Raw genomic sequence first — 26,968 nt, 5'->3', positions numbered from 1 at the left:
TTTGAAAACTTCTATCAAGTCTCCTCTCAGCCTTCTCCTCTCCAAGGAAAACAGTCCCAACTTCTCCAATCTTTCCTCATAACTGAAGTGTGTCATCCCTGGAACCATTCTCGTAAACCTCTTCTGCACTCTCTCCAACGTGTTCACATCCTTCCTGTAGTGTGGCACCCAGAACTGTACACAATACTCCAACTGAGTCATTGATTCATTACCCAATGCACTGGTTATCATCCAGCAGCTGTTTAACAAATAACTGTTAATGACTAATCCAATTAGTGTCAACTTAAGTTTTATTAAACATTTTTCCAAATCAGAAAGGAAGTACTAAACTCTGTCAACAAATTTAGCAAGAATGTTACTTCAGCAAAACAAAGACAAAGCTTTTATTAAAACACTTCTCCAATTAGTTCCCATCTGTTCTGCTTCAAATTGAACCCCAATACCAAAATATTAGGATATCTGTAAAGTTCAAGGTTATATAGAATCACTCACAGATCAGTCAGATGAAATAGCTAACGCTTTACATCCTGCTGACTTAGGACTGAGCTACATGTGTGAGCAGGCTTCCATTTAAGACTAAATTTGCCACACAGTGCTTTAGCCAATGTGGCATAAAAGGGAGAAAATACTACCAAGGTATGCACACTGCATGAAGTTTGAAATGCTCATACATGTGTGTTACAATCACATTTAAATCCAACACATTCCTAAATTAGTTCAGACAATCCTCCCTGGCACTTGCTGGGGTACAGTTCTACAGCCTGTGCCATCTTCTGGTACCTCACAAATGGGCTTGATTATTTGCAAGCCAGAACAAGACGAATATTAGTAGGCTATAGACCATGAGTAGGTCACTGGTGAGCACAATTTTATCCTCACACCTTCCAGCAAAAAAGTAATCTGGAGCAGAAACCCCAAATAATTTTCTTTTCCTTCCGAACTCAAAGTCACCCAGGGATGAGACTGTAGATAATCAGCGAATGTGAGAATTATATCTAGGACTTCCTGAACTCTTATGGTCATTTCTTTTAAACAAAAACGTGACTGAGAGAAGAAAACCACTCAACAATGGAAAAAGATTTGAAACTAGCTTTTAACATGCACTTGGGTCTTACAATGGTCGCCAAAAATTTTAATTCCTAATTCGGCACAGAAAATTAATCCTTACAGAGTAAGGCATTGTAGATAGTGAAAATGGAATTCCTGGGGTAGAAAGAAAATGCTGCAACAGGTCAGATAAAGAAAGGGAAAGAAACCATGCTTGAAGCATGTCAGAACACTACAACCCACATCCTGACATACAACCCAAAAAATCCTTTGATTCTTCCAACATAGCTAGTCCATGTTCTCTGCTCCTTTCACTTCTGATACCAAGCCCTTGCCCTACTCTTGCCCTACTTTTTTTTTAGATATATAAAGGGTAAGAGAGAGGCAAAAGTGGACATTGGGCCGCTGGAAAATGACGCTGGAGAAGTAGTAGTGGGGAACAAAGAAATGGCGGAGGAACTGAATAGGTACTTTGCGTCAGTCTTCACAGTGGAAGACATGAGTGACATCCCCAAAGTTCAAGAGAGTCGGGGGGCAGAGGTGAGTATGGTGGCCATTACCAAGGAGAAGGTGCTAGGAAAACTAAAAGGTCTGAAGGTGGATAAATCACCTGGACCAGATGGATTACACCCCAGAGTTCTGAAGGAGATAGCTGAAGAGATAGTGGAGGCATTAGTGGTGATCTTTCAGGAATCACTGGAGTCAGGGAGGGTCCCAGAGGACTAGAAAATCGCTAATGTAACCCCCCTGTTTAAGAAGGGAGTGAGGCAAAAGACGGGAAATTACAGGCCAATTAGCCTGACCTCGGTCGCTGGTAAGATTTGAGATTCCATTATTAAGGATGAGATTTCAGAATACTTGGAAGTGCATGGTAAAATCAGGCAAAGTCAGCATGGTTTCATCAAGGGGAGGTCATGCCTGACAAATCTGTTAGAATTCTTTGAGGAGGTAACGATTAGGTTAGACAAAGGAGAGCCAATGAATGTTATCTACTTGGACTTCCATAAGGCCTTTGACAGGGTGCCGCACAGGAGGCTGCTCAGTAAGATAAGAGCCCATGGTGTTAGAGGCAAGGTATTAGCATGGATAGAAAATTGGCTGTCTGGCAGGAGGCAGAGGGTGGGGATAAGGGGTCCTTCTCAGGATGGCGGCCGGTGACTAGTGGAGTTCCGCAGGGGTCAGTGTTGGGACCACAACTTTTCACTTTATACATTAATGATCTAGATGAAGGAACTGAGGGCATCCTGGTTAAGTTTGCAGATGATACAAAGATAGGTGGAGGGACAGGTAGTATTGAAGAGGCGGGGAGGCTGCAGAAGGATTTGGACAGGTTAGGAGAATGGGCAAAGCAGTGGCAGATGGAATACAACGTGGGGAAGTGTGAGGTCATGCACTTTGGTAGGAAGAATAGAGGCATGGACTATTTTCTAAATGGGGAGAGAATTCAGAAATCTAGAGTGCAAAGGGACTTGGGAGTCCTAGTCCAGGATTCTCTTAAGGTTAACTTGCAGGTTGAGTCGGTAGTTATGAAGGCAAATGTAATGTTGGCATTTATTTCGAGAGGACTAGAATATAAAAGCAGGGATGTGCTGCTGAGGCTTTATAAGGCTCTGGTCAGACCACATTTAGAATATTGTGAGCAATTTTGGGCCCCGTATCTCAGGAAGGATGTGCTGGCCCTGGAGAGGGTCCAGAGGAGGTTCACAAGAATGATCCCAGGAATGAAAGGCTTAACATATGAGGAACGTTTGAGGACTCTGGGTCTATACTCGATGGAGTTTAGAAGGATGAGGGGGGATCTGATTGAAACTTACAGAATACGGAAAGGCCTGGATAGAGTGGATGTGGGGAAGATGTTTCCATTAGTAGGAGAGACTAGGACCCAAGGGCACAGCCTCAGAGTAAAGGGAAGACCTTTTAAAACAGAGATGAGGAGAAACTTCTTTAGCCAGAGAGTGGTGAATCTATGGAATTCATTGCCACAGAAGGCTGTGGAGGCCAGGTGACTGAGTGTATTTAAGACCGAGATAGATAGGTTCTTGATTGGTAAGGGGATCAAAGGTTACGGGAAGAAGGCGGGAGAATGGGGTTGAAAAACTTATCAGCCATGATTGAATGGCGGAGCAGACTTGATAGGCCGAATGGTCTAATTTCTGCTCCTATGTCTTGTGGTTTTATGGTCTTATCCCTAAGACTTCTGCCCTGTCACCTCCATTCCTTTGCCTCCTCAAAACCACTCTGTTTGGATCAGTTTTTGATCCTCTCCTGTTGACTATTCTTTATTCAGCACTCTGTAAAGCACGCAGGGACATCTGCTGGCATATTGATTGCAAGATGTTGTTGAGAAAGAACAGGCTCACATTACCGTACTACAGAAACATAGAAACTAGTAGATGTAGGCCATTCGGCCCTTCGAGCCTTCTCTGCCATTCAATATCATCATTGCTGATCCTCTATCTCAACACTATATTCCCGCTTTCTCTCTATACCTCTTGATGCCCCTAATATCCAAAAATTTATCAATTTCTTTCTTGAATATACTCAGTGACCCAGCCTCCACAGTCTTCTGTGGTATAGAATTCCACAGGTTGACCGTCCTATGAGTGAAGAAATTTTTCCTCATCTCAGTCCTGAATGGCCTGCCCGGTATCCTGAAACTGTGGCCCCTGGTTCTAGACTCCCCAACCAGAGGAAATATTCTCCCTGCATCCAGTCGGTCTAGCCCTGTTAGAATTTTATACATTTCAATCAGATTCCCTCTCATTCTTCTAAACTCTATGACTTTCAGCTGATCAGAAGTTAGATACTAACTTACATCACATAAAGTTAGTTGAAAAACTAAATATCCAAGCAACTGGGAACGCAGGATTGGTATAACATAGGAAAATAAATTGATACAGGAACCCAAAAGAACATCCTAACCAGAACCAGTCAACTGAAAGACCAGTGGTTCACAGATTTAACCATCAACATAGTAGCAGCTAAAAATACTTTTCACCTTACATACATTTATCTGTTGAAGACTAGCCTCTTGTAGACCGGTACATACGTTACCTGATCAGTTTCACTCCTCGATTAAAAGTAAGTAGGAATTGTTCTTTGCATCATTTTTTTACTTTTTCACAGAATGGTTACAGCACAGGAGGCCATTTGGCCCATCATGTCTGCAGTGGAGCTGGTGTCTCCGAAAAAGCAATTCACCTTCTCCTCGTAGCTCTGCACATTCTTCGGTTTCAGATAATCCAATTTGCATTAACCATTAACAAAACTTAATGTATGTTGAAACATGAATCTATAATCTGTTACAGGATTCTGCAAACTTGTGCAAATAATAAACATAGATCATCAATTTCTCTCAAACAGTATAGGAGGTGTAAGAACCACTGCTTGCTCTACACATTTCTGCTAGTGAAATGGTGGATCAAACATTGAATATTGACAGACTATTCTTGGGGTCTTAGGCAGTCCCTTGGGATCGAGGATGACTCACTTCCACTCAGTTTTGATGGGTTCTGAGATGGCTGATAAATCCAATGTGCGATCTGCAGACTCTGCCACATGCAGAGCAGGTGGTGCTTGAAGGGTCAGGTACGAGTTGTTTGAATCTTTGTATGCTTTCTCCAATGCCTCGACTTCACCGCTGCGCATTCCTGACTTGGGTCTTTCTATGTGTTGGGTGTCTTCCCGAATGAACCTTCTCCATTTTGGTTGCTCACAAGCCAGGGACTCCCATGACTTGGTAAGGATGCTTGATCACTCCAGGGATGCTTTGAGCTCATCCTTAAAACGTTTCCGCTGTCTTCCTGGGAGTCTTCTGCCATGACCAAGTTCCAAGTAGAACAGTTGCTAAGGGAGTCTCGTCCCAGGCAAACGGCGACATGTTCTGCCAAGTGGAGCTGATTTTGAGTGGTCAGTGCCTTGATGCTGGGCATGTTGGCTTGGGAGAGAAAGCTGCTGTTGGACTACCTTTCTTGTCACCAAATTTGGAGAATCTTGCAGTGGTACTTCTCAGGGATTGAGGTGCCTGCTGCTATTAAACAAGCAGGGAATGGCGAGCAGTCCATCAACACCAACCAACATCCACATATATGCACTTTACAGCAGGCAATCAGAAGCAGGAACCGGAGCTTGTTTCTCCTACAGGCACACCATTCCCCCTCATCCCCACAGCCGAGAGGTGCCAAGCTCCCACAATCAAGACATTTCCTCTAGTCATCCTTCCTGAAGGTAATGCAATTTTTTTTGCCTGGAGCTACTACTCAGATCGGGCAATGCCGCACTTGCCACAGAATTACTCATGATTAACCATTAAAGGATGGGACAAGGGAGGTATTTAACAAGGTGCCACATAGGAGACCTGCTGTTGAAATTAAAGCAAACTAAATACAGTATCAAAAGGAGTATGGAATCATGGATAGGGAGCTGGATAGGGAGCTGGTTAGAGAACTGAAAACAGTTAACTGATGCTTTTCAGATTGGAGAAATGTAAACAGGAATGTCCCTCAGGAGTAGTCTTGATACTACAATAAACCCTCACAAAATTGTAGTTGTGTTCTTGAAAAATGCAACTTCAAGTGAAACCAATGTAAAACCTGTAGTTAGGTCCTAAGAACCTCTCTCATCAGAAAACAAACATTATATCCTATAAATTGGAATACTTTCTTTACATTGCCAGATTCCTAGGTTGGCAAATGAAATAACTTAAAATATAAAAATAAGAAAAATGGTATGTTTCTACTTACCTGCTGAAAACTGCCGACCCTGCTTGCCACACCTCCCACTCACCACACTGCCCGCTCCCGTCCCCCCTTCTCACCGCCAACCCTCCCAGGCTCACGGCCTTTCACGCTCCCTGACGCACCCTCTTGCCAATCCTTTCTTCCCCCTCCTTACTACCCTCTCCTAAACCTTTGCTGTGAATGAGGGCTCTGGATATGAGTGGAGAAAGGCAGGAGGAGCAGCTTCAACTTGCAGGAAGTCAAGCTGCTCCTCCTGCCTCACGCCACTCATCCCCATCCTCCTGCCTCACGCCACTCATCCCCAGAGCCCTTGCTCACAGCAATGGTTCAGGGGAGGGAAATGGCGAGCAGGAAAGTCAGGGAATGGGAGATTCCGCGAAAGGAAGGAACAGCGAGAAGGTTGGTTAGGGAGTGGGTAAGGCCGCCAGCTGTAGGGTTAGCAACAAGAGGGAGGGTCAGGAAGCAGGAGAGCTCATGAGCCAGAGGTTCAGCAAGGGAAAGGATCATGGAGCAGAAGAGGCTGCTCCAAAATGGCACCAATAGGGTCATGTGGCCCTATGTCAGACCAGCGTGAAACAACTTTGAAACAAAACTCAACACTAAATGAGAATACAGGCGCTATTAAATGACCAATGTTAAAGCTAAACAATGTAAAATGGAGACTTACTGTATTCATCTATCAAAGAGATGATCTGAAAACCTGGGTATAGAATGCATTAAAATATGCATTCAACACAAAAGTAGGAATCATGATTAATTGCAAGCAAAAACTGCAGGACAGAGATACATTTTTAGTTTAGCAGATAAATGTCAAATTAAGTTTAATGTAACAAGATCAGAAGGAATGTATAGAGATGGACTAGGGCTTCCATGGCGAAGGAGGGAGTTTGGGTGCGGGGGGCGGTGAAGGAGGGGGAGAGGTGGTGGGTGTGGAAGAGGGGGAGGTGGGACACAAAAAAACAAACAAGGTGAAAAGCAGATTTGACATAGGTCTTCAAAATTATGAGGGGCTTTAATAAGTCTACTTCAATATCTATGTCGAGCAAATCAACAAGACGCAAATGGGGAAGGACCCTATTGTGGAAAGTACAAACGGGAAGTGCATCCTAAATGCAAGACTTTTGATATTACATATGAAACGAATGATTGCCAGCTAGCGCTTGGGCGATAATAGTAGAACCCTTGCTGCCTTGCAAATCAATTGGCAAATTTGCTTTTCAACATTCTGTAGGTGCACAGGAGTGCAGTAAAATCATCAGAGCAAATGAAGTAATAAAAATTGACATTAAAGCAAAGCTTTTTTCCAGCAGATTACAAGGAAGCCAGTAAACAGCTGGCAAAACAAATGCAAAACACTTGCTTGGATGAGTGCAGCTCCAACAACACTCGAGAAACTTGATACCATCCAGGAAAAAGCAGGCCGCTTGATTGGCACACCATCCACAAACATTCACTCACTTCACCACTGACGCACAGTGGCAGCACTGTGTACCATCTACAAGATACACTGCAGGAACTCACGAAAGCTCCTTAACAGCACCTTCCAAACCCATTATTGCTACCATGTAGAAGGACAAGGGCAGCAGACACATGGGAAGGCCACCACCTGGAAGATCCCCTCCAAGCCACTCACCATCCTGACTTGGAAGTATATCGCTATTCCTTCATTGTCGCTGGGTCAAAATCCTGGAACTCCCTCTCTAACAGCACTGTGGGTGTACCTACACCACGTGGACTGCAGCAGTTCAAGGCTGCAGCTCACCACCACCTTCTCAAGCGCAATTAAGGGTGGGCAAAAAATTCTGGCCTAGCCAGCAACACCCATATTCCATGAATGAATTAAAAAAATGAAATTGAGAGCAAACAAATGTGCTTTATCATTTGCAACAAGGTGACTTCTCATACTATAAAAATATACAAACAATACCTTTTGAAATATCAGTCAAGGACCCATAAATTAGTAACCCTAACTAGAAAGATCCGCACGCAAGTTTTTTTTGTGGAGGAGACAGCGGCATAGTGGTAATGCCATTGGACAAGTAAATCAGAGGCCTAGGTTAATGCCCTGGGCACAGGGGCAGAATTTTACTATCCACCACCTGCAGATTTGCAGCAGGAGGGGTGGACTTGTCACCCCAAATGAGCTCCTTATTGAAGGAGCATTTCCCATCTGGCCTCAATTTTTGAGGCTGGTGGAAGTAGTTCTGGGTGGCAGAGTGCCTAGCAGGTCATCCTGCTCAGGTCTTGGGCAAGAATAGGGAGCTGGATGGGGAACCTCCATAAAGGGCATCCCTTTTCGAAATTGGGCAACCCCCCTCTCCCCAGTCTGCCTCCTGGAGGTGCTCCTTCCCTCTGCCTCCAGCCTTTCCATCAAAAACCCCACCCCTCCTACCCAACCCAACCCCCCTCTCCCCAAACCTGGACTCCAGGACTTGGACTAGAAGCAGTCCTCCGATTCTAAGTCCTAGCCACTGTTGCCACAGAGCTGCTGGGACTACAGAGCTGCCCCCAATCAGAGTGGTCGTCAGCTGAGGTAGGATTACTGCCTGAGGGGTGGAAGACCATCTACAGCCAAATAATCCTCCTTAGAGCATTAAATGGCAGCTGGACTGCTGTGATTGGTGGAAATCCTTTCTCCGTCAACTCTTCCTGTCCGTGCGTTCATATCCCACCATGGCAGCTAGTGGAATTTAAATTCAATTAATAAATCTGGAATATAAAGCTAGTCCCAGTAATGGTGACCATAACAACTATCATCAATTGTTGTAAAAACACATCTGGTTCACTAATGTCCTTTAGGGAAAGAAATCTACCATCCTTACTCGGTCTGGCCTATATATGACTCCAGACCCACAGCAATGTGGTGACTAAGTGTCCTCTGAAATGGCCCAGGAAGCCGTTCAGTTCAAAGGCAATAGGGATGGGCAACAAATGCTGGCCTTGCCAGCAACGCCCGCATCCCATGAAAGAATAAAGGAAAAATAAATTCTTACACTGGTGGAGAAGCACAGAGGGCTCCAATCATGGATTTTTATTCTGCTTAAATTTAAGTCAAAACTGCTATGAAGAAATGTAATTAGAAATAGTTTTAAATGTATCTTGGCGTAGAAGGAATCTATGTCAGCCATACATAAAACACCAACACAAGGGTGCAAAATGGTTAAATTTAAAAGAGATCCTGAGAGTCCAGCTTTTAGCTGTAATCCTATTTCAGACAGAAGACCAAAATTCACACCTCATCAAACATTTACTTATTTAGCTGCAAAAAAAATGCAAAGTTTATCTACTTGGTGAGCATAAATGTCATAATCAGTGCTTGGTTACCTATTTAGATCCAGATTATATCTCTTATTCAGTAATCAATCTGTCAATGACATTGGGAACTCCCTAGATTACACATAAACCAGCTCTTCTGAAAGGTTTTAATCAACTCTACCTTCCTCTCTCCACAGATGCTGCCTGACCAGCTAAGCGTTTCCAGCATTTTCCAAGTTTATTTAAAATTTCCAGAATGTGCAACATTCTGCTTTTTGTTCTCTGAATTAGAATGTAAATTCCCTACGGCGATCCAGTTGCTAGTGGCATCAGGCAGTTTACAAGTACCAGTTCAGTCCAAAGTCACTTTTTCATTGATTTCAGTTAGTTTCACACATTTCTCCTGCCCCATTCATTGATAATACTATCTTCTAATCCAGATAGGCATTATCTGCTCTACACCACTTTCAAAAGGGAGGCTTAGTTTCACTCAGCCAATTGAAAAGATCTGTCTCTCTTATTATCTGCTTAATTAATATGTATTCTAGTGGTTGTTTTGTAACAATTTCCTTTCCCATTAGGTTAGCACCTTGTCTGATAGTTCAAAAAAAAGTACTTTAGAAAAACAGGAAAGATACATCACCACAGTTTATTATCTAGTACAACGGGTCCACTGTTGCACTCCACACCCCTACTAGCTGATGCTTTACCTCACATTGCATTTCCTCTTCTTGGCAGCTCACATCACATGCTTGTGATGACCAATTTCTCTTGAATCACATGACTGCTTTCCAGTGTCATTTTTCAAGTGGCTTTATGACACAGTAAGTGGACATTTCCAAAAATAGCTGGAAAAACTCAGCAGGTCTGAAGTGGACATTTCCACTTTCTTTAGTGCACTCGATTTTCCTTGCTTTTAATAAACAAATATCAATTCAGTTAAAATAAATGATTCTATATTGTTAATCACAAACTGTCGCGCTGTTCAAATGCAGATAGCAGCCAGGTCATACTGCAAGTTGTCAAGGGTACAGTACTTAGCAAAGCACTCTCAAGATCGAACAGAAAAACTAAGTGTCCTTTTCAACACCATTCCCAATCTGTTATTACAGTAGTTACTGTTATTACAATAGTTTACTTGCTGTTTCCATTAAAATGATAATTGTGATCATTCAGCAGTAGTTATCAGTATTTTAATTCGGGTTCTGTAGGGATTTAGTCTCCCCTTCAGTGATTTTGTTGCATGTTGCATGGGTTTGCTCAACTAACAAACAAACAAACTCAACCCGCCCCCCGCCTCTCCTACCTACCACCAGTCCCTCAAAAGTAGAGGCTTCCTTCTGCATCTGCCCTCGAAACTGTTTTTTGCTCTCACCAGGGGTTCAAAAGTGAGCAAACTTTCCGCCCCTCATCTAAGCTAGGAGCTGAATTCATCAAAAATACACAAGATAAAAATATGTATCCTGACAAAGTACGAGGTATTTAAATATACATAACGTGATTTCCAAACAACTAATCGTAGAACAGTACTTGGTCAGCGTTAAACTCCCTGCGTACTACAGAAATTGCGTTATCGCAAATCCTCACTGAACAATATTCATAACCGCATCTGGGCAAGCGGGAGACATTTACAGGGCTTTTAAAATGCCATACCCGATGTTCTCTTTTATTCAGCCTGTTTCCTTTATCCAGCACCGGAGTTTCTATTATCTCCCTGATAGCTGTCTAGGCTGTTATCTTTGCTGTGCCATGTCCTTCAATCCCTAACCTCTACAATTAATAAAAGCGACAGCAATTAGGATGAAGAATCTGCTGGCAGTGAACCCGAACACAGCAATTTGAGAGGGATGTGAAACCAATTCCGACTGGGGACGGAATGTGAGGCATCACTTACTGCCCAAGGGCTGCGGGACATGAGAGCGCCTCCACAACCCAACTCACCCTTCCAGTCTCCCCCCCCTGTCACCCGAGTTACTGCTCACTGCCTGCCGCTGCCGTAACAGCCAGTCACCTCACCTCCTCCATCTTCCAGGCGACAATCACGCTCCGGCGCGAGCCTTCTCCTCTCCAAATCCGATTGGTTCAGAACGGCAATCGGTGACGTACATGGCCTCGCCCCCATTTCATCATCTTGGCATTTAAGAGCCACCAATTCCCGCCGTGTTCTGCGCCTGCGCGAATCCTTCATTGCGCCTGGACGGGCCTAAATTAGAAGGGTGGTGATATACCGGTGCACATTGAGGGATGGCACTGGGCAAGATCCAATGTTCCCATAATAACACCACAACCCACTCCCCCCACCTGAATGGAGGGAGCTACTAATTTAAATACTGCATGTTCAGACTAAGTTGAATTGGAGCCAAAGACATTTGCTTAGGACAATGATGAAAGTCTGGCATTGATACAGTCTTTTTCACAACTACAGGATGCCCCAAACTGCTTTATAACCAATGAAGTACTTTTTGAAGTGCAGTCACTGTTGGGATGTAGGAAATACAGCAGCCAATTTACATGCAGCAAGCTCCAACAAACAGCAATAAGATAAATGATGAGATCATTTTTTTTAGTGATGTATGTTGAGGGATAAAATCTTTCACTTTCAACTGAGAGGGACAGATTGCTTTGATTTAAGGTCTTATCTGTGAAAATCAAACTTTATGAGATACATGATCAAAAATGAAACAGATAGGAATGAAGGTGAACAGAGGTTAATAGAGACAAATAGAAATTCCTTTGAGAGAAGAACAAAGTTCTGCTGTCAGGAAATCGCTAGAGTATATAATTAAGGTTAGGGCAATTGAACAGCTTGGAAATTTTCAGCTGATTAGAGCCCCAACATAGATTTGTAAAGAGTGAAAGATTATCGGGGATAGGCAGGAATGTGGGGTTGAGGTTACATTCAGATCTTATTGAATGGCGGAGCAGGCTCAAGGTGGCGAGTGGCCTACTCCTGCTCCTAATTTGTATGTTTGTATTAAAGAATGAATGAAGTATTGGACAGGGGATTGTCTACGCATGTTATTTATACAACTTCTGGAAGGCATTTGATAAAGTCCTTCACAAGAGACTGTTAGTTAAAGCTCAAGTTCATGGAATTGAGGGTAAATTATTGACCTGGTTAGGAAATTGACTGAGTACCAACAGACAGACAGTGGGGTTAATGGGCAGGTAGACTAATTGGCAGGATGTGACTAGTGGTATCCTGCAAGGATTTGTGTTGGGGCCTCAACTATTCACTGTATTTTTTGATGACTTTGATGGACCAGAAAGTCACATATACAGATTTGTTGATGCTACAAATATAGGCAGTGTAGATGCTAAAAGGGAGGAACAGGAGGGCGAGTAGGACCCTGAGCAGAAGCCCACATCCAACCAGGTCTTCATGGAGCAATTCTCCAACCATAACCTTAATGAGGAACAGTGCATCAGATATCTTTGCTTCACCAAGGAGATGCTCTGGAATCTACCACTTGTTCCAGCCAGAACTGCAGCCTTGGACAGAGCGAGGATGGCATTGCCAGTAGCTGTTAAGGTGGCCATGGCCTTGAACTTCTTTGCATCAGTTTCTTTCCAAAGTGGAGCAAGCGATATTTGCAATATCTCCCTGTTTGCCGTGAAGTGTTGTGACAGGGATATCACTGAGGTTCTGTACACAAAGAGAACTGAATAAATTTCATTTTCCCTTCCCAGAGATTCATAGAGGGAGCAAGCACTCATCTTTGTCAGGATTGCAGACTTCTCCATGATGCAGGGTGCCATTGACGGGAATAGGGTGCCAAATGCAGGGTGCGTTTTTGGCTGCCACATCTAAATTATGGAAGAGATTCCACTCCCTCAATGTCCAGCTGGTATGCAACCATACTCAGAGCATCATACAGGTCCATGCCTGGTATCCTGGTACCAGTCATAAATGTCTTCATTCTGCAGCAGTCTGCTGGACCATCTACATTTGAGGCACCATGACAATCTAGAGACTGGCAACTGGGCAACAAGGATTATCTGCTGACCACCTTGCTCAAGACTTTGGTTCATGACCCACGCACATGTAGGCAAAATGCATATAACAAAAGAATGCTGCCACATTAAATGTGATCGGGCAAACCACTTGGGTGCTTAAACAATATTTCCGCTGCCTGGAGAAGCCCTGCAGTACTCTGCAAAGTGCATGCCATGATACATCATGGTCTGCTGCATAAGTATGTGAAGGTGAGGCAAAGCTACAAACATGAGGTATGAGTTGTGATTGATAGGGTTGATATGTAAATGATGGGGCTGTGGTAAATTGGACTGTGTCTGAGGCTAGTGGTTCAGTTGTATGGATATGGCATTTGAAGATGAATTTGCTGACCTTGATCACTTGTGTGAGATAATTAAACTGATGCGCACAACATCCAGGCTCTTGGGACTACACTGCTTGCATCAACCATAATGGCTCTCTGGTCACCTTACCTTCACAATGTCTGTCTAGAGGGTCTCTTGCTTTAAGTGGTGCTAACCTTGCATGAGCTTGAGCCATGTTCTGAGGCATGCAGTCCAGCTCATTTAGCATGAGTCGCACACAGCTATCGTGTAACTGAGCACCCTTGGGGAGGTGCTGGCATAGTGGTATTGTCGCTAGACTAGTATTCCAGAGACCCAGGGTAATGCTTTGGGGACTCAGGTTCAAATGCCACCAGGGCAGATGGTGAAATTTTAATTCAATAAAAATATGGATCATGAAACCATGACCAATTGTCATGAAAACACACTAATGTCCTTTAAAGAAGGAAATCTGCCATCCTACATGCGACTCCAGACCTGCCGACCACCTGAACAACGAAATGTCCTCTGAACAAGGGCAATTAGGGATCGGCAATAAATGCTGGCCTAGCCAGCGAGGCTGGCATCCCATGAACGAATAATAAAATCAGAAGGAACGGGTGCAGGTTAATCGAGAATCGCAATCTCCCAGCACATTTCAGATATCCCTTCCCTGCAGCAAAGAGAAACCCCGGCTTTCCCACTGATTTCACCTCTCCCCACCCCGACAATCCGAAATTAGCAATTCTACCTCTAATTCTGGGTAAGGATCTCGATGCTTTCTTTGAATACCATTCGGTACAAACACCCTTGTCACTATTTTCTTCTCAAAAAGTTTTATTTATTTTTCTGCTCGAACCATTTAATCTGACCCCTTTATGAATGAAATATGCAATTTAAAAGATTAACGGAGTAAAATTTTTAATTGAGATTAATTGTTTGACAGCCCGACTAAAATTTTTTCATTTTTTTGAAAAAGCAGGGCAACTTCAGCTGAAGGCTATGAATTTTACCAAATCCTGCAAAGCTAGCCCTCGTCTTTCAACTTGATCCTTTATCAAAATGCTCTGGTATTGTTCGAGTAAACACAGGGCCGAGACTCTTGACCTAATATCAGGACGTCAGTTTACTTACCAAAGAACATGCGAACTCAACAAACCCTTTTGGTATTTAGCCAAACCCATGTGCAAAAATCCCACAGGAAACGCAGTTTAGGGATCTACCCAGAGCCAAGTGTACTAAATTGAAGACTTATTTTAATTATTTTGTAATCCATTTCTACAAAATACAATTCATCCTTGGGAATGGCGCGTGGAGTTTTTGTATATGTCTTGTTTTGTTTTTGTCTCATGCTTTCTGCCATGGTTTCCGTTAAGTCTGCCCAAGTGTTTACCCGGGTTCCAGTATCAGATCGGGAGGCAAATCTGGCTGTAGATTATGCCGTGAATGCTTACAACAGAAAGTCTGACAATCCTAACCTTTTCAAACAGAAGCATCTTCAAAGTGCCAAGTATAAGGTAAGTAATAATTACCCATGTAACGAATGGTTGTTCATGTAATTAGCAATTACCCATGAAACTAACAATTACTGTTTAACATTTTTGAACTATATTAATGGATATTTGACAGACTGACTGGTAACTGAAGAGTGTAAATAGTCTTTAAATTTTGGGATATGCAGAACAAAGCAATGTCTTTTCTTTGTTGTTTACATATCGTGTCCATATTATACATTTAGATATATTAAATTAGCAACAATTTAAACTTGAATGGAATGCCTGATGAGTGGCAATCTTTGATTCAATTTACTGGATTAGGTTGAATAATGTTCTTCGAACAGCAACCTGCTTTTCCCACTGTGAAACCCATCCTGTCTGTTATACTAAACTGCACTGGTCGCCAGAATCGTTCTCATAGTGCTACTTCTAGCCATCCGCGCGTCCTAACTGGAGTGGCGTAACCCAGCGCCTGAAAGTCCTGAATGTGCGTGATCGTAACCGCACTGGCATCAACGGGTGGAAACACGCTGGTGACTTGCTGGAGGAGTTTGGAGGTTTCTGCTGACCAGATAAAGGTGAGATATAACATTGCCTTGTATAGGTGTGGGAGCAGTAGTTACAGTGTCACTTGCTGTGCAAAATGAGAAGGACATGCAAAGGAGGAGGCAGAGAGGGAACCTCCGCAAGAGGGAAGAGAAGGAAGGCTGTCCTTAGAAGGCCTTACCCGGAAAGGGTCATCCGAGAACACTAGTCGCACGTTTGGGATGAGCCAGGGGCGGTGCCTCAATTGCATCGCTAAGGGAGTAGAGACAGAGTTGCAGCTCCTCCTTCATAGTGACCTGGAGCTTCAAACCACGAGAGACCAGCCTTTCCAGTGACTTGGAAGATCTCCGTCGCCCTTTGTTTCTACTCAACCGTTTCCTTCCGGGAAGGAGCAGGTGACATCAGTGGCGTGTCACAGTTCACTGTGCACAGAAGCATCAGAGAGGTGACAGGGGGCAATGTACGCAAGTAGTGGTAACTTCATCTTCTTCTCCCCGAGGAGGGAAGATCAAAGTGAAAGGGCAAGTGGATTCATCAGGATAGTGGGCTTCCTGAAGGTGCAGGGCACTATCAACTACATGTACATAACCCGGCAGGTCTCCCAGGTCAATACGGAGCGATACTGCAACCTCAAGGACTACCACTCTGTCAGTTTGTAGTTGGTGTGCAGCCGCACCAAGAAAGTCACCTCTGTGAATGTCCACTATCCTGGCAGCAACTATAATGCTTTCATCCAACATCAGTCAGATATATCCAACATCTTTGGGTCTCCAAAATAGACAACAGGATGGCTGCTCAGCAACAAGGGCTACCCCCTCCACGCATGGTTCATGACCCACCTTCTGCCCCCGCTTCCTGCCATATCACCGCGTGAGTCAGAGGGCCTTCAATTAAATTCATGGAGTCACCCACAACAAGAGAAGCAAACTATCAATCTCCTAAAGTTTTCTCTGATTAGATCGCTGGGGAGAATCTCTGCAGCACATGCACAAAGAAGGCCTCCATGTTTATGGTGGTGTGCTGCATCCTCCACAACCTAGCCATTCTGACAGCCCAGCAATTTTCTCCTGGGATCCAATGGGAGAAGGAGCAGGAGGAAGAAGAGGTGGAAATGGAAGAAGAAAGGACACCACCTCCACCATGTGCAACTAGATGGAGTGAGAGGGAGCAAAGATGAGGCTTCACCTCAGTTGAAATGATTTAATGATTTCCTCAGCCACAACATGGACCTTCAATTCCCTTAGAGTGCATCCATTTCAAACTCCCCATCACAAAATCCCCTTGGTCAACATCATTCAATAAAGGCCAACAGTAAAACCTTCACTCAACACATTTATCCAGCAATATGACAATAATACAAAAAAAAATTATCTTGTGCATCCCCTTGTGCCTGTCTTGCTGGTACCCTTGCCTGGGCTAGTACTCCTATGCAGTATTACCCCAGTGGCTGCAACAGAGCTGGTGGAAGGCTGCTGTCTTTCGCTGGGGGAGATTGTAGATAGCCCTGGTAACTGCCCTCAAGCAGCTCTGGGCCCTGAAGGTCCACCTTTGGAATGCAGCACCTTGGTTGTCCGTGTTGGCTAGCTGAGAAGCAATAGTAAGGACCGGCAGAGGTGGGAGCAGGAATGCTGTAACCCTGAGCGTGCTCCACGGTGCCACTGTCACTCCAATGGGGCAGCATCTCAGCAATCCTCGTAATCGACAGAGATTGCCTGACTGCTGTGGGAGCCTACATGCGCCGTCGAGCATTGAGATCCACACCCACAATGGCAGCACTCTGAGCCTGAGTGCCAGCAGCCATGGATCTCATGACCTCCTTCTAAGCTTCCACTGCAGCGCTGATATCAGCAAGATTTCTCCTGTGCTGCAGTGGTTGAGTCACTGAACTCGACATCAGATGCTCCTTCGTGATTTGGACTGGCAGTGCTGTTATGGAGTTGCTCGCCACTTCCATTGTGGAAAGGATGGGCTCCAAATGCCATGTGCCATGTGGAGCTGGACTTCTCCATGTTCCTAACCAATGACTGGAGGCTACCTGGCAGGTCTGCCAGTGCACTAAGGATCTTAATGTTCTTGTTAATCAATACTTTCCTATAGTCTGCCGTGACGAGGTCCTCATTTAAGTCCCCTGCAACAGAACTCATCCGCGAGCTTGGCCTCCAGGGAGTTCGCACATGAACTGACCTATCCTCCTGTTCTAGCTGCAGCCCACTTGTGCCCAGTAACTCACCACGTGCTGATCCAAACTAATCTCAAAGGGAAATGCAATGCCAGTCCCTGAGTTGGTGGCTACAAGTGTATGGGTCAAGTGATGGTGCTTCTTCTTCCTGCCCTTCTACCCGACGCTACCGTTTCTGAGCAGCCAATAGTTCTTGATTATCTGAAAGCACAAAAGCATAAGGGGAGGCTAAGGATGACAAAAGTGGGGCTGGGGGTGGGGGCGGCAGAAGGATTATAGTCACTGTATTGGCAGTTTCCATTTCATGACATCTTTCAGGATGAACACTGAATGGAGAAGGTGCATAATTCTGGAACTTTCGCATTATCCTGGATGGCCTCAGCAACATGAGGTGCCCATTATCTTACTGACCATCTCCTCAAAGGCACTGACGGGATGGGTATGTGGTGGACCTGTGCTGGTCCTTTTGTTGCAAGACAGAGGGCAGAATAATAGTGATTGTATATCAATGTGGTTGGGTGATCTGCCTACATAGCTGAATAGGTATTCGTTTGCGGAATTGTGTAGAGGTGTGTGTGGATGTCATGATTGGAAGGTGAGTGTGGGTGAGGTGTAGTGTAAAGATGTTAAGGATGAGCCCTGAGTGTCAGGCAATATTGCTGGGTGAAAGATGGGTGGTGTGGTGCATTGAGCAGTGTGAGTGATGGGTGCAAGATGTGATATGCAGATACATTCACTCACCTTGACCACCGAGCAAGGTAATTAAATTTTTTCTATCACTACTGACAGGTTCTAAGAGCCACACTCTGGGCATTGAGCACCATGCAACATGCTACCATTCCCTGTAGAAGCTTAATTTCGAGTGCTTCCTTTCCTTCCAGTGGAAACATGGCCTCCTTTCTGGCCTTCACTACTCTCTATAGTGCGTCCACGATGGCAACACTGAAGAGGAGAGCTCTTTCCTACCCCTGGTGTGCTATCTATTTTCCACCAGCCTGCAATGGCCCTTTCATTCTATAGGGACTGTGCCTTTAAAAAGGGAAAAATGCCTGGAGCACGTGCTTTCTTCAGAAATGTTACTCAGTCCACTACGGTGCGCAGAGGACACTGGCAATGCAATGGAGTTTGTGGCTGCATGGCAGCCAATCATGACTATGCTACATTCAGGGAAATGAGGTGTGAATGAATTTTATGTGCTGCTTATCTCATTTCTAACAGGTGTGGGCATGTTGCAAATTTAACGGGGCCCACGCCCAAAAATCAAGGTCAACGCACATCATGCACATAAGTCAGTGAATCAGCCAACCTGAACTAAAACACATGACTTCTTCCACTAATAACAATAGAGAACTGAGCTATTAAAGGTTAATGCTGGTATCTCATTTTAAATTAATTTAATTCCTATAATTAAAATAAGAAGGAAATGTAAAAAAAAATTGCAATATTTGTTTTGCACCCTTTGGGCAAATTTGTACATGATCTTTCTAGGCCTGATTTCAAAAGCTGGAGGGGAAGAATTGCACTAGCTATGGGTAGTGCCATCATAAATGTATTCAAAGGCAAGTTATTTATGATGTTGCAACATACAGAGATCAAAATAATTCTTTGTTCAAATTGCCATTAAACAAGTTTTTTTGAATTCCACTGAAGAAGATAACTGAAGTAACGTTATTTCTTGGACTGCCTGGTTAATGTTTTCTTCCATTTTATAAGTCACTGTAAGAGCTGTAGGTACTAGTAATCCAGAGACCTGGACTAATGGGCTGAATTTTATGGAGTGCCATGGTCTCCACCACTCCCAAGCTAAAAATTCAGGGCCGGGGAGAGCCCAATCACAATCCCACCAGCTGCTCTGCAGCAGTTTAATGCTGGTGAGATTTCCACCCCATCTAAGGAGGAAGTCCCGGCTTAGAGAGCTGCTGGCCAAATGGATTGGGCAGCAATTTTGTAGTCCCGGTAGCGCCAACTGGGAGTGGTGGCCACTGCTGGGATTACTGGCAGTCCCACTACACCGAAAAGCCTGGAGTCGGCTATCTTGGCAGGGGTAGGGGGGTTGGAGGTCAAGGGGGCAGGTTCAATGGGCCAAAGCAGAGGATTAAAGGGGAAGGATGGCCTTTGGGGGGATGCCTTGCTCCCCCCACTTTTTGCCCAACATCAGCCTGTGCGGCTGAATCTGCTCTGCTTCCCACATGGTGTGAACCTCTGGTTGCTGTCGGTAAAGTACTGGCGGCGGCAGGACGAGGCCCTTATTTGGCCATTTTCAATAGGCCCGCAGGTGGGACGGCTGCCCAAAACCTCCCCTGCCCCCAGTAAAATTTCAGTCAGGCGGTAGGTTGCATTTTACTTCTTCAAACCTGCCAGCAAGGGAGAGTAAGAGCCAGCCCAATAATCCAGAGAGTCTGAGTTCAAAGCTTATGGTAGCTTGAGAATTCTACATTCAGTTTAACAAATCTGGTATCACTAAAAATTACCATGAAACTATCAGATTGTTTCCAAATTCTAACTGGTTCAGTAGTATACTTTTGCAAAGTAAATCTGCTATCTAGCTTATATGTAGCCTAACTGTCCTCTAAAATGACCTAGTAAGCCACTCAATTGTATATAACAGCTGGGGAAGTAAGAATGCAATAAATACCAACCTTGAGAGTGATGCCCACATAACTGAGAATCAAAATAAAACAGGCTGTTGTAAAATGTGTTCTTTCTTCAGAAGAATTAAGAGTGATGAAATGCTACACATACAAATTACACAGGACAATGAACATCTTTTTTGGGGAATGCTGTAAAGCACAAGCTAGGCAATGGAATTTTTTTTTTGGGAAGGTGGGTGCCAAGATCAGTTGTATTGTCTCTACTGACACTCAACTGAGATTAACTAATTCAGCATAAATTGGGATTCGACTCTGGGACCTTTCTCATCTCTATGGCTGAACCACTCACTGGGTAACTCACTGAAAAATCAGGCAGCCTGCCAGAAACAGAAAGGCAGAATAACTAACTCACTGCTTTTGGCGTTGAACAAGTTGTACATTGCTGCAGACATATTGACTCCATATATCATTCCTACTTTTTTTACTTTAAACCTGTTAAATGAAATAAAATCGACATGCCACTTGCCAACGTCTCAAACAAAATGGCCATGAAGGTGGCATGAAATGGCTACCCAGTCAAAATTGGGTGGCTCAGAGCCCGCTGTTGGGGACTGGTAGGAATGATCCTTGCAACAAGAAAAATAGATCAGAAGGGATTGGCATTGCAATTACAATCCTGGAAAGGAGGAGGAAGCCTGACACAGGGAGGTTCAAGGTTTGCTTGTGGGTCTTGGAAGAACACTCCTGCTACCCCTGGCCCACAAGGAAACTTCAAAGAAATTATAAAAACTTAGCCTACTGGGCCTTTCTTGGCCCTAAGTACAGCTGATGTCAACTTTGACCTGTTGGAGAAATCAGGTTTAGGCCTCAGGTAAAAATCGTAGTCAGGTTTTGATGACGTTATTAGAGCCCGAACCACATATTTCCAAGAACGAGTCTGCCAACATCCAATGTGTGTCCTTGTCACTTGCAATTTAAAATTACACTCGGCCAAAATGGGCTGAGATTGGAGTGGGTAACTTCCTAATCCATTTTAATTGCCCCCAAACCTTGTTTCTAATGGGCTGGGCATTGGGGTTGGTTCAAATCAACCACTTTGATGGACCCTACCTTGGTAACCACCATCAGGAGCAGTCTCCAAGTACAAACCAGGTATATCATCAAATCGAGGGTGAGAAAACTGAAGAGCCAGTCACACAAACGTACGAATTAGGAACATGAGTAAGCCACTCGGCCCATCAAGACTGCTCCGCCATTTAATAAGATCATGGCTGATCTGATTGTAACCTCACATTCCCACCTACCCCCTAGAACCTTTCACCCCCTTGCTTACCACAAATCTATCTAGCTCTGCAATAAAAATATTCAAAGACTCTGCTTCCATCATCTTTTGAGGAAGAGAGTTCCAAAGGCTCACGAACATCAAAGAGAAAAAAATTCTCCTCATCTCTGTCTTAAATGGACAACCTCTTATTTTTAAACAGAGACTCCTAGTTCTAGATTCTCCCACAAGAGGAAACATCCTCTTCCCATCCACCCTATCAAGACCCCTCAGGATCTATATGTTTCAATCAAGTCACCTCTTATTCTTCTAAACTTCAGTGGATACAAGCCTAGCCTGTCTAACCTTTCCTTACAAGACAATCCTCCCACTCCAGGTGTTAATCTAGTAAACACTCTCTGAACTGCTTCCAATGCATTTACATCCTCCCTCAAATAAGGAGCCCAGTATTGTACACAGTATTCCACATGTGGTCTCATCAATGCCTTATATAATTGAAGCATAACTTCCCTACTTTTGTATTCAATTCCCCTCATAATAAATAATATCATTCTATTAGCTTTCCTAATTACTTGCTGTACCTGCATACTAACCTTTTGTGATTCAATATCTAGGACACCTAGATCCCTCTGCATGTCAGAATTCTGCAATCTCTTACCATTTAGATAATATGCTTCGTTTTTATTTTTCCTGCCAAAATGGACAATTTTACATCTTCCCACATTATACTCCATTTGCCAGACCTTTGCCCACTTTCTCAACCTATATACGTCCCTTTGTAGCCTCCATATGTCCTCTTCACATCTTACTTTCCTACATACCTTTGTATCATCAGCAAATTTAGCAACTATACCTTTGGGCTCTTCATCCAAGTCATTTATATAAATTATAAAAAGTTGAGGCCCCAGCACTGATTCCTATGGCACACTACTTGTCACATCTTGCCAACCAGAAAAAGATCCTCATATGTCTACCCTCTGTTTCCTATTAGCTAGCCAATCTTCTATCCATGTCAATATGTTACCCCCTACACCATGAACTTTTACTTTTTGCAATAACTTTTGATGTGGCACTTTATCAAATGCCTTCTGGAAATCTAAGTACAGTACATCCACTGGTTCCCCTCTATTCAGAGCATAGGTCACTTCTTCAAAGAACTCTAATAAATTGGTCAAACATGTTTTCCCTTTCACAAAACCATGTTGGCTCTGCCTGATTACCATGACATTTTCCAAGTGCCCTGCTAGAACGTTTTTAATAATAGCTTCTAACATTTTCTATGACAGATGTTAAGCTAACTTGTTTGTAGTTTCCTGCTTTCTGTCTCCCCTTTTTGAATAAAAGAGTTACATTCACTATTTTCCAATCTATTGGAACGTTCCCTGAAACTAGGGAATTTTGGAAAATTAAAAGCAATGCATCAACTATCTCCCTAGCCACTTCTTTTAAGACCCTCGGATGAAGTCCATCATGACCCGAGGACTTGTCAGCCCACAGTTCCAACATTTTGCTCAGCACCATTTCCCTGCTGATTGTAATTTTCTTGAGTTCCTCCCTCCCTTCCATTTCCTGATTTACAGCTATTTCTGGGATGTTGCTTGTATCCTCTATAATGAAGACTGAAGCAAAATACCTGTTCAAGTCATCTGCCATTTCCTTATTTTCCATTATTAATTCCCCAGACTCACTTTCTATAGAACCAACACTCACTTTGTTAACTCTTCTTTTTTAAGTATCGATAGAAACTTACTATCTGTCTTTAAATTTCTGGGTAGCTTTTTCTTGTGCTCTACTTTTTCCTCCCTTATCAATCTTATAGTCATTCTTTGCCATTTTTTATATTCTCTCCAATCTTCTGACCTACTACTCTTCGTTCAACAATTATATGCTTTTTCTGTAAGTTTGATACTATCTAACTTTTTTAGTTAACTACGGATGGTGGGTCATCCCCTTGGAATTTTTCTTTCTTGCTGGAATGTATCTATTATGTGTATTCTGAAATATCTGCATAAATGTCTGCCACTACATCTATATGGACCTATCCCTTAACCTAATTTGCCAGTTCACTTTAGCTAGCTCTGCTTTCATGCCCTCATAATTGCCCTCATTTAAGTTTAAAATGCTAGTTTGACACCCATTCTCCCTCAAACTGAATGTAAAATTCCATCATATTATGATCACTGCTACCGAGGGGTGTCTTCACTATGAGGCCATTAATTAATCCTAACTCATTCCACAATACCAGGTCTAGTATTGGCTGCTCTCTGATTGGCACCAGAAGGTGCTGTTCTAAGAAACTATCCCAAAACATTCTATGAATTCCTTATCTAAGCTACCTTTGCCCAACCAATTTTTCCAGTCTATGGGTAGAATTTTCTCCCCATCGGTGGGGTGGTGGGGGGGGGGGGGGGGGGGGGTTGCCTGGGAGCGGGTGCAGGCTGGCGTGCAGCAGATCGCTGCCCAGGATCAGCTGGGCGCTGCTATTTTACGTGGGTGGGCCAATTAAGGCCCGCCCAGTGTGACATGCACCCGGAAACGCTGAGTAGTCCCGTGCAGGTGGGGGGAGGAGGGAGAATCGGGGCCTGTGCTCTTTTGCGCATGCGTGTGAAAGAGCGCAGAAATCTCCCTGAGGCACAAAGCTGCCTCAGGGAGATTAGTTTGATTTCCAAAAATTTTGATAAAGAAAGAAAAAAAATTTTTAAGACACGTCCCCTCATGTGACAGTGTCACATGAGCTGGGACATGTCAATGGACTTTAATAAAAACTTTCATTCAACTTATAAACACTTCATGAAACCTCATCCCTTCCGTGGATGAGGTTTCATGAAAAATGCAAAGGTCGCCTGGCGTCTTCGCCTGTCCGCCAACATTAAGGTTGGACAGGCAGCTCCGTTAATTCCTTTAATTGATATTTATATGGCCTCAATAGGCCTTTGACAGTTTGGCGGGCACGCAGCCAACTCTGGTGCACACCTATCGAACTGAAGATCTGAATGATGCGCCGTAACATCAGGATGCACGCCCAATGTCACCGTGCATCATTTTACGCATCGGCGAGTGGGCCCTGCCCCCACTCGCCAACCAGAAAATTCTGGCCTATATGTGCATTAAAATCCCCCATGATAATCACTGTACCTTTTTGACAGCTCCCATCATTTCCTCTTTTATACCCTGTCCTGCATATAGTTACAATTAGGGGGCCTGCACACCACTCCCCCAAGTGACTCTTGCCTTTTTCATTTCTCATCTCTACCCAAACAACTTCTACATCCTGGTTTCCTGAATTTAGGTCATCCTTCTCTATCGTGTTAATACCATCCTTAATTAAGAGAGCCACCCCTCCAACTTCTAGCTTCCTGTCCTTCCTAAATGTCATGTACCCTTCAATATTCAGGCCCCAATCTATGTCACCCTGCAGCCATGTCTCTGCAATGGCTATCAGATCGTACTTATTTAGTTCTATTGATGCTATCAGTTCATCTCTTTTGTTTTGAATACTATGTGTATTCAGATACAGAGCCTTTAGTTTTGTCCTTTTATTATTTTTGTAACCTCCAGCATTATCTGCTGATTTACTCTTAGAGTTGTGCTCTTTTCCCTTCCTGTCACAGTCTGTTTATCATTCCCTATATTAATACCTGTCTCTCCTGCCTCGTCTCTACTCTTTGGTTTACTACATCTTCCCAAATTTGACCCCTGGCTGCCATTATTTAGTTTAAAGCCCTCTCTACTTCCCTAATTATGTGGCTCGCTAGAGCATCAGTCACAGCACAGTTCAGGTGTAGACTGTCCCCACGGTACAGCTGCCACTTTCCCCAGTATTGGTGCCAGTGTCCCATGAACCAGAACCCACTTCTCCCAAACCAGTCTTTGAGCCACACATTCATCTCTCTAATTTTATGTACCCTATGCCAATTTGCATGTGGCTCAGCTAATAATCCAGAGACTATTACCTTTGAAGTTCTACTTTTTAATTTAGTGCCTAGCTCCTCAAGCAGAACTTCTTTCCTAGTTCTACCTATGTTGTTGGTAACTACGTGGACCACGATGACTGGATCCTGCCCCTCCCACTGCAAGTTCCTCTCCAACTCTGAGCAGATGTCCTGAACCCTGGCACCAGGCTGGCAACACAGCCATCTGGACCCTTGCTCCTTGCTGCAAAGAACAGTGTCACTCCCCATTACTATACTGTCCTCTACTACCCCTACATTCCTTTTTTGATCCCCCCACTTGAATGGCATCCTATACCACAGTGCCTTGGTCAGTCAGCTCATCCACCCTGCAGCCCTCACTCTCGTCCAAACAAGCTGAGAGAACCTCAAGCCTATTGGATAATTACAAAGGTTGAGGCTCCTGCTCTCATGGCCTCTGGGTCCCCTTACCTGCCTCACTTGCAGTCACACCCTCCTGTCCCTGATCACTGACTAAATCAGAGGACCCTATCCTCAGGGGCATAACTGCTTCCTGGCGTAAAGCATCCAGGTAGCTTTCCCCCTCCCTGATGTGTCACAGTGTCTGCAGCTTGGCCTCCAGCTCAATGACCCTGAGCTGAAGCTCCTCCAGCCGCAAAAACTTACTGCAGACGCGTTTGCCCTGGATCACACTTGCATCCAGAAGCTCCCACATGGCACAGCCATGATGCATCACCTGTTCTGCCATCCTTAATGTGTTTTAAATAACTATTTAATTATATTATTCAATTATTTATTTTCCTGTTTTATATATTTTACAAAATTTACCACCACTTCCTGTACTATTTTAAACCTTAAGAATGGAATAGACCTTAAACACATAGCAGATACTCATTGAGCAGCTAGCTTCTTTCCTTGTGGTAGAGTAAGAACCAAATCCTACAGGGTGAAAAAGTTATAAAAAGAAAGAGAAAAGGAACACCTTTTTCCTCTCGTCATCTAACTCCCCTACTCACCAAACTTCCAGGTACACACGCAGTTCCAAACTTCACTCATTTGCAAGGCTGCACTAAAGACCTAGGGAAATTATACAGTCATCTCTTGGAGCCTCGCTGTGAAATGATAATGGCAAGAGCTGGGAAATGTGACTGCCTACCCATGTCCCCATCCCTCTCAGCTGAGCAATGATGCAAAGTGAGGAAGAAATCTAAAGAAGAGGAAGTAAAATATGGGGTAAAAAGAACAACAGATTAAAATAAAATGAAACCAAGATACAGTATAAATCAAAAGTTTATGAAAATGTTTCAATCTAATGGAAAAATGTTTTTCTCTCAGTGTTGCATGGTTATGATATTTTTTACTTGGGCAAGTTGAAGCCTGAAGACTAAACAAGGGCACAGAATATAAAACATCATTGTACAACAAATAATGTTGCAACTTAGATTCTTGTTATTATCTATGCAACTGGTTTTACTGAATGGCAGCATTATTAGATATGTTTTGGAATGAAATTTATTTGCATCGTAGAAATTTGTCTGTAGGGTATAAAATTAAGATTATTTTTGTAGGCCGTTGTATCTATTACTGCTTCAGGTTTGGTTTTTTAAAAATATTCATTTATGG

General features: G+C 43.7%; 2 protein-coding genes across 7 annotated transcripts in view; one reads left to right on the top strand and one right to left on the bottom strand.

Annotated features, from left to right (window-relative positions):
- The window catches only part of slc26a5 (solute carrier family 26 member 5), a 74,823-nt gene extending 58,089 nt beyond the window's left edge, over positions 1–16,734 (bottom strand). For all 6 annotated transcript variants that reach the window (XR_013578111.1, XR_013578112.1, XM_078553229.1 and 3 more), the window contains exon 1: positions 15,564–16,734. The gene's annotated coding sequence lies outside the window, so the exon portion shown is untranslated. The remainder of the gene's footprint in view (positions 1–15,563) is intronic.
- LOC144687318 (kininogen-1-like) overlaps positions 14,513–26,968 on the top strand; it is a 52,635-nt gene continuing 40,179 nt past the window's right edge. Inside the window, exon 1 of the mRNA XM_078553260.1 lies at positions 14,513–14,857. Within this exon, the coding sequence (XP_078409386.1) occupies positions 14,645–14,857 (213 nt within the window). The 5' untranslated portion in view covers positions 14,513–14,644. The remainder of the gene's footprint in view (positions 14,858–26,968) is intronic.

Source organism: Cetorhinus maximus, chromosome 12 (genome assembly GCF_964194155.1).
Source record: "Cetorhinus maximus chromosome 12, sCetMax3.hap1.1, whole genome shotgun sequence".
NCBI classification, from domain to species: Eukaryota; Metazoa; Chordata; class Chondrichthyes; order Lamniformes; family Cetorhinidae; genus Cetorhinus; species Cetorhinus maximus.
The sequence above is the reverse complement of the archived record's forward strand: the minus strand, read 5'-3'. Positions and strand labels throughout refer to the sequence as shown.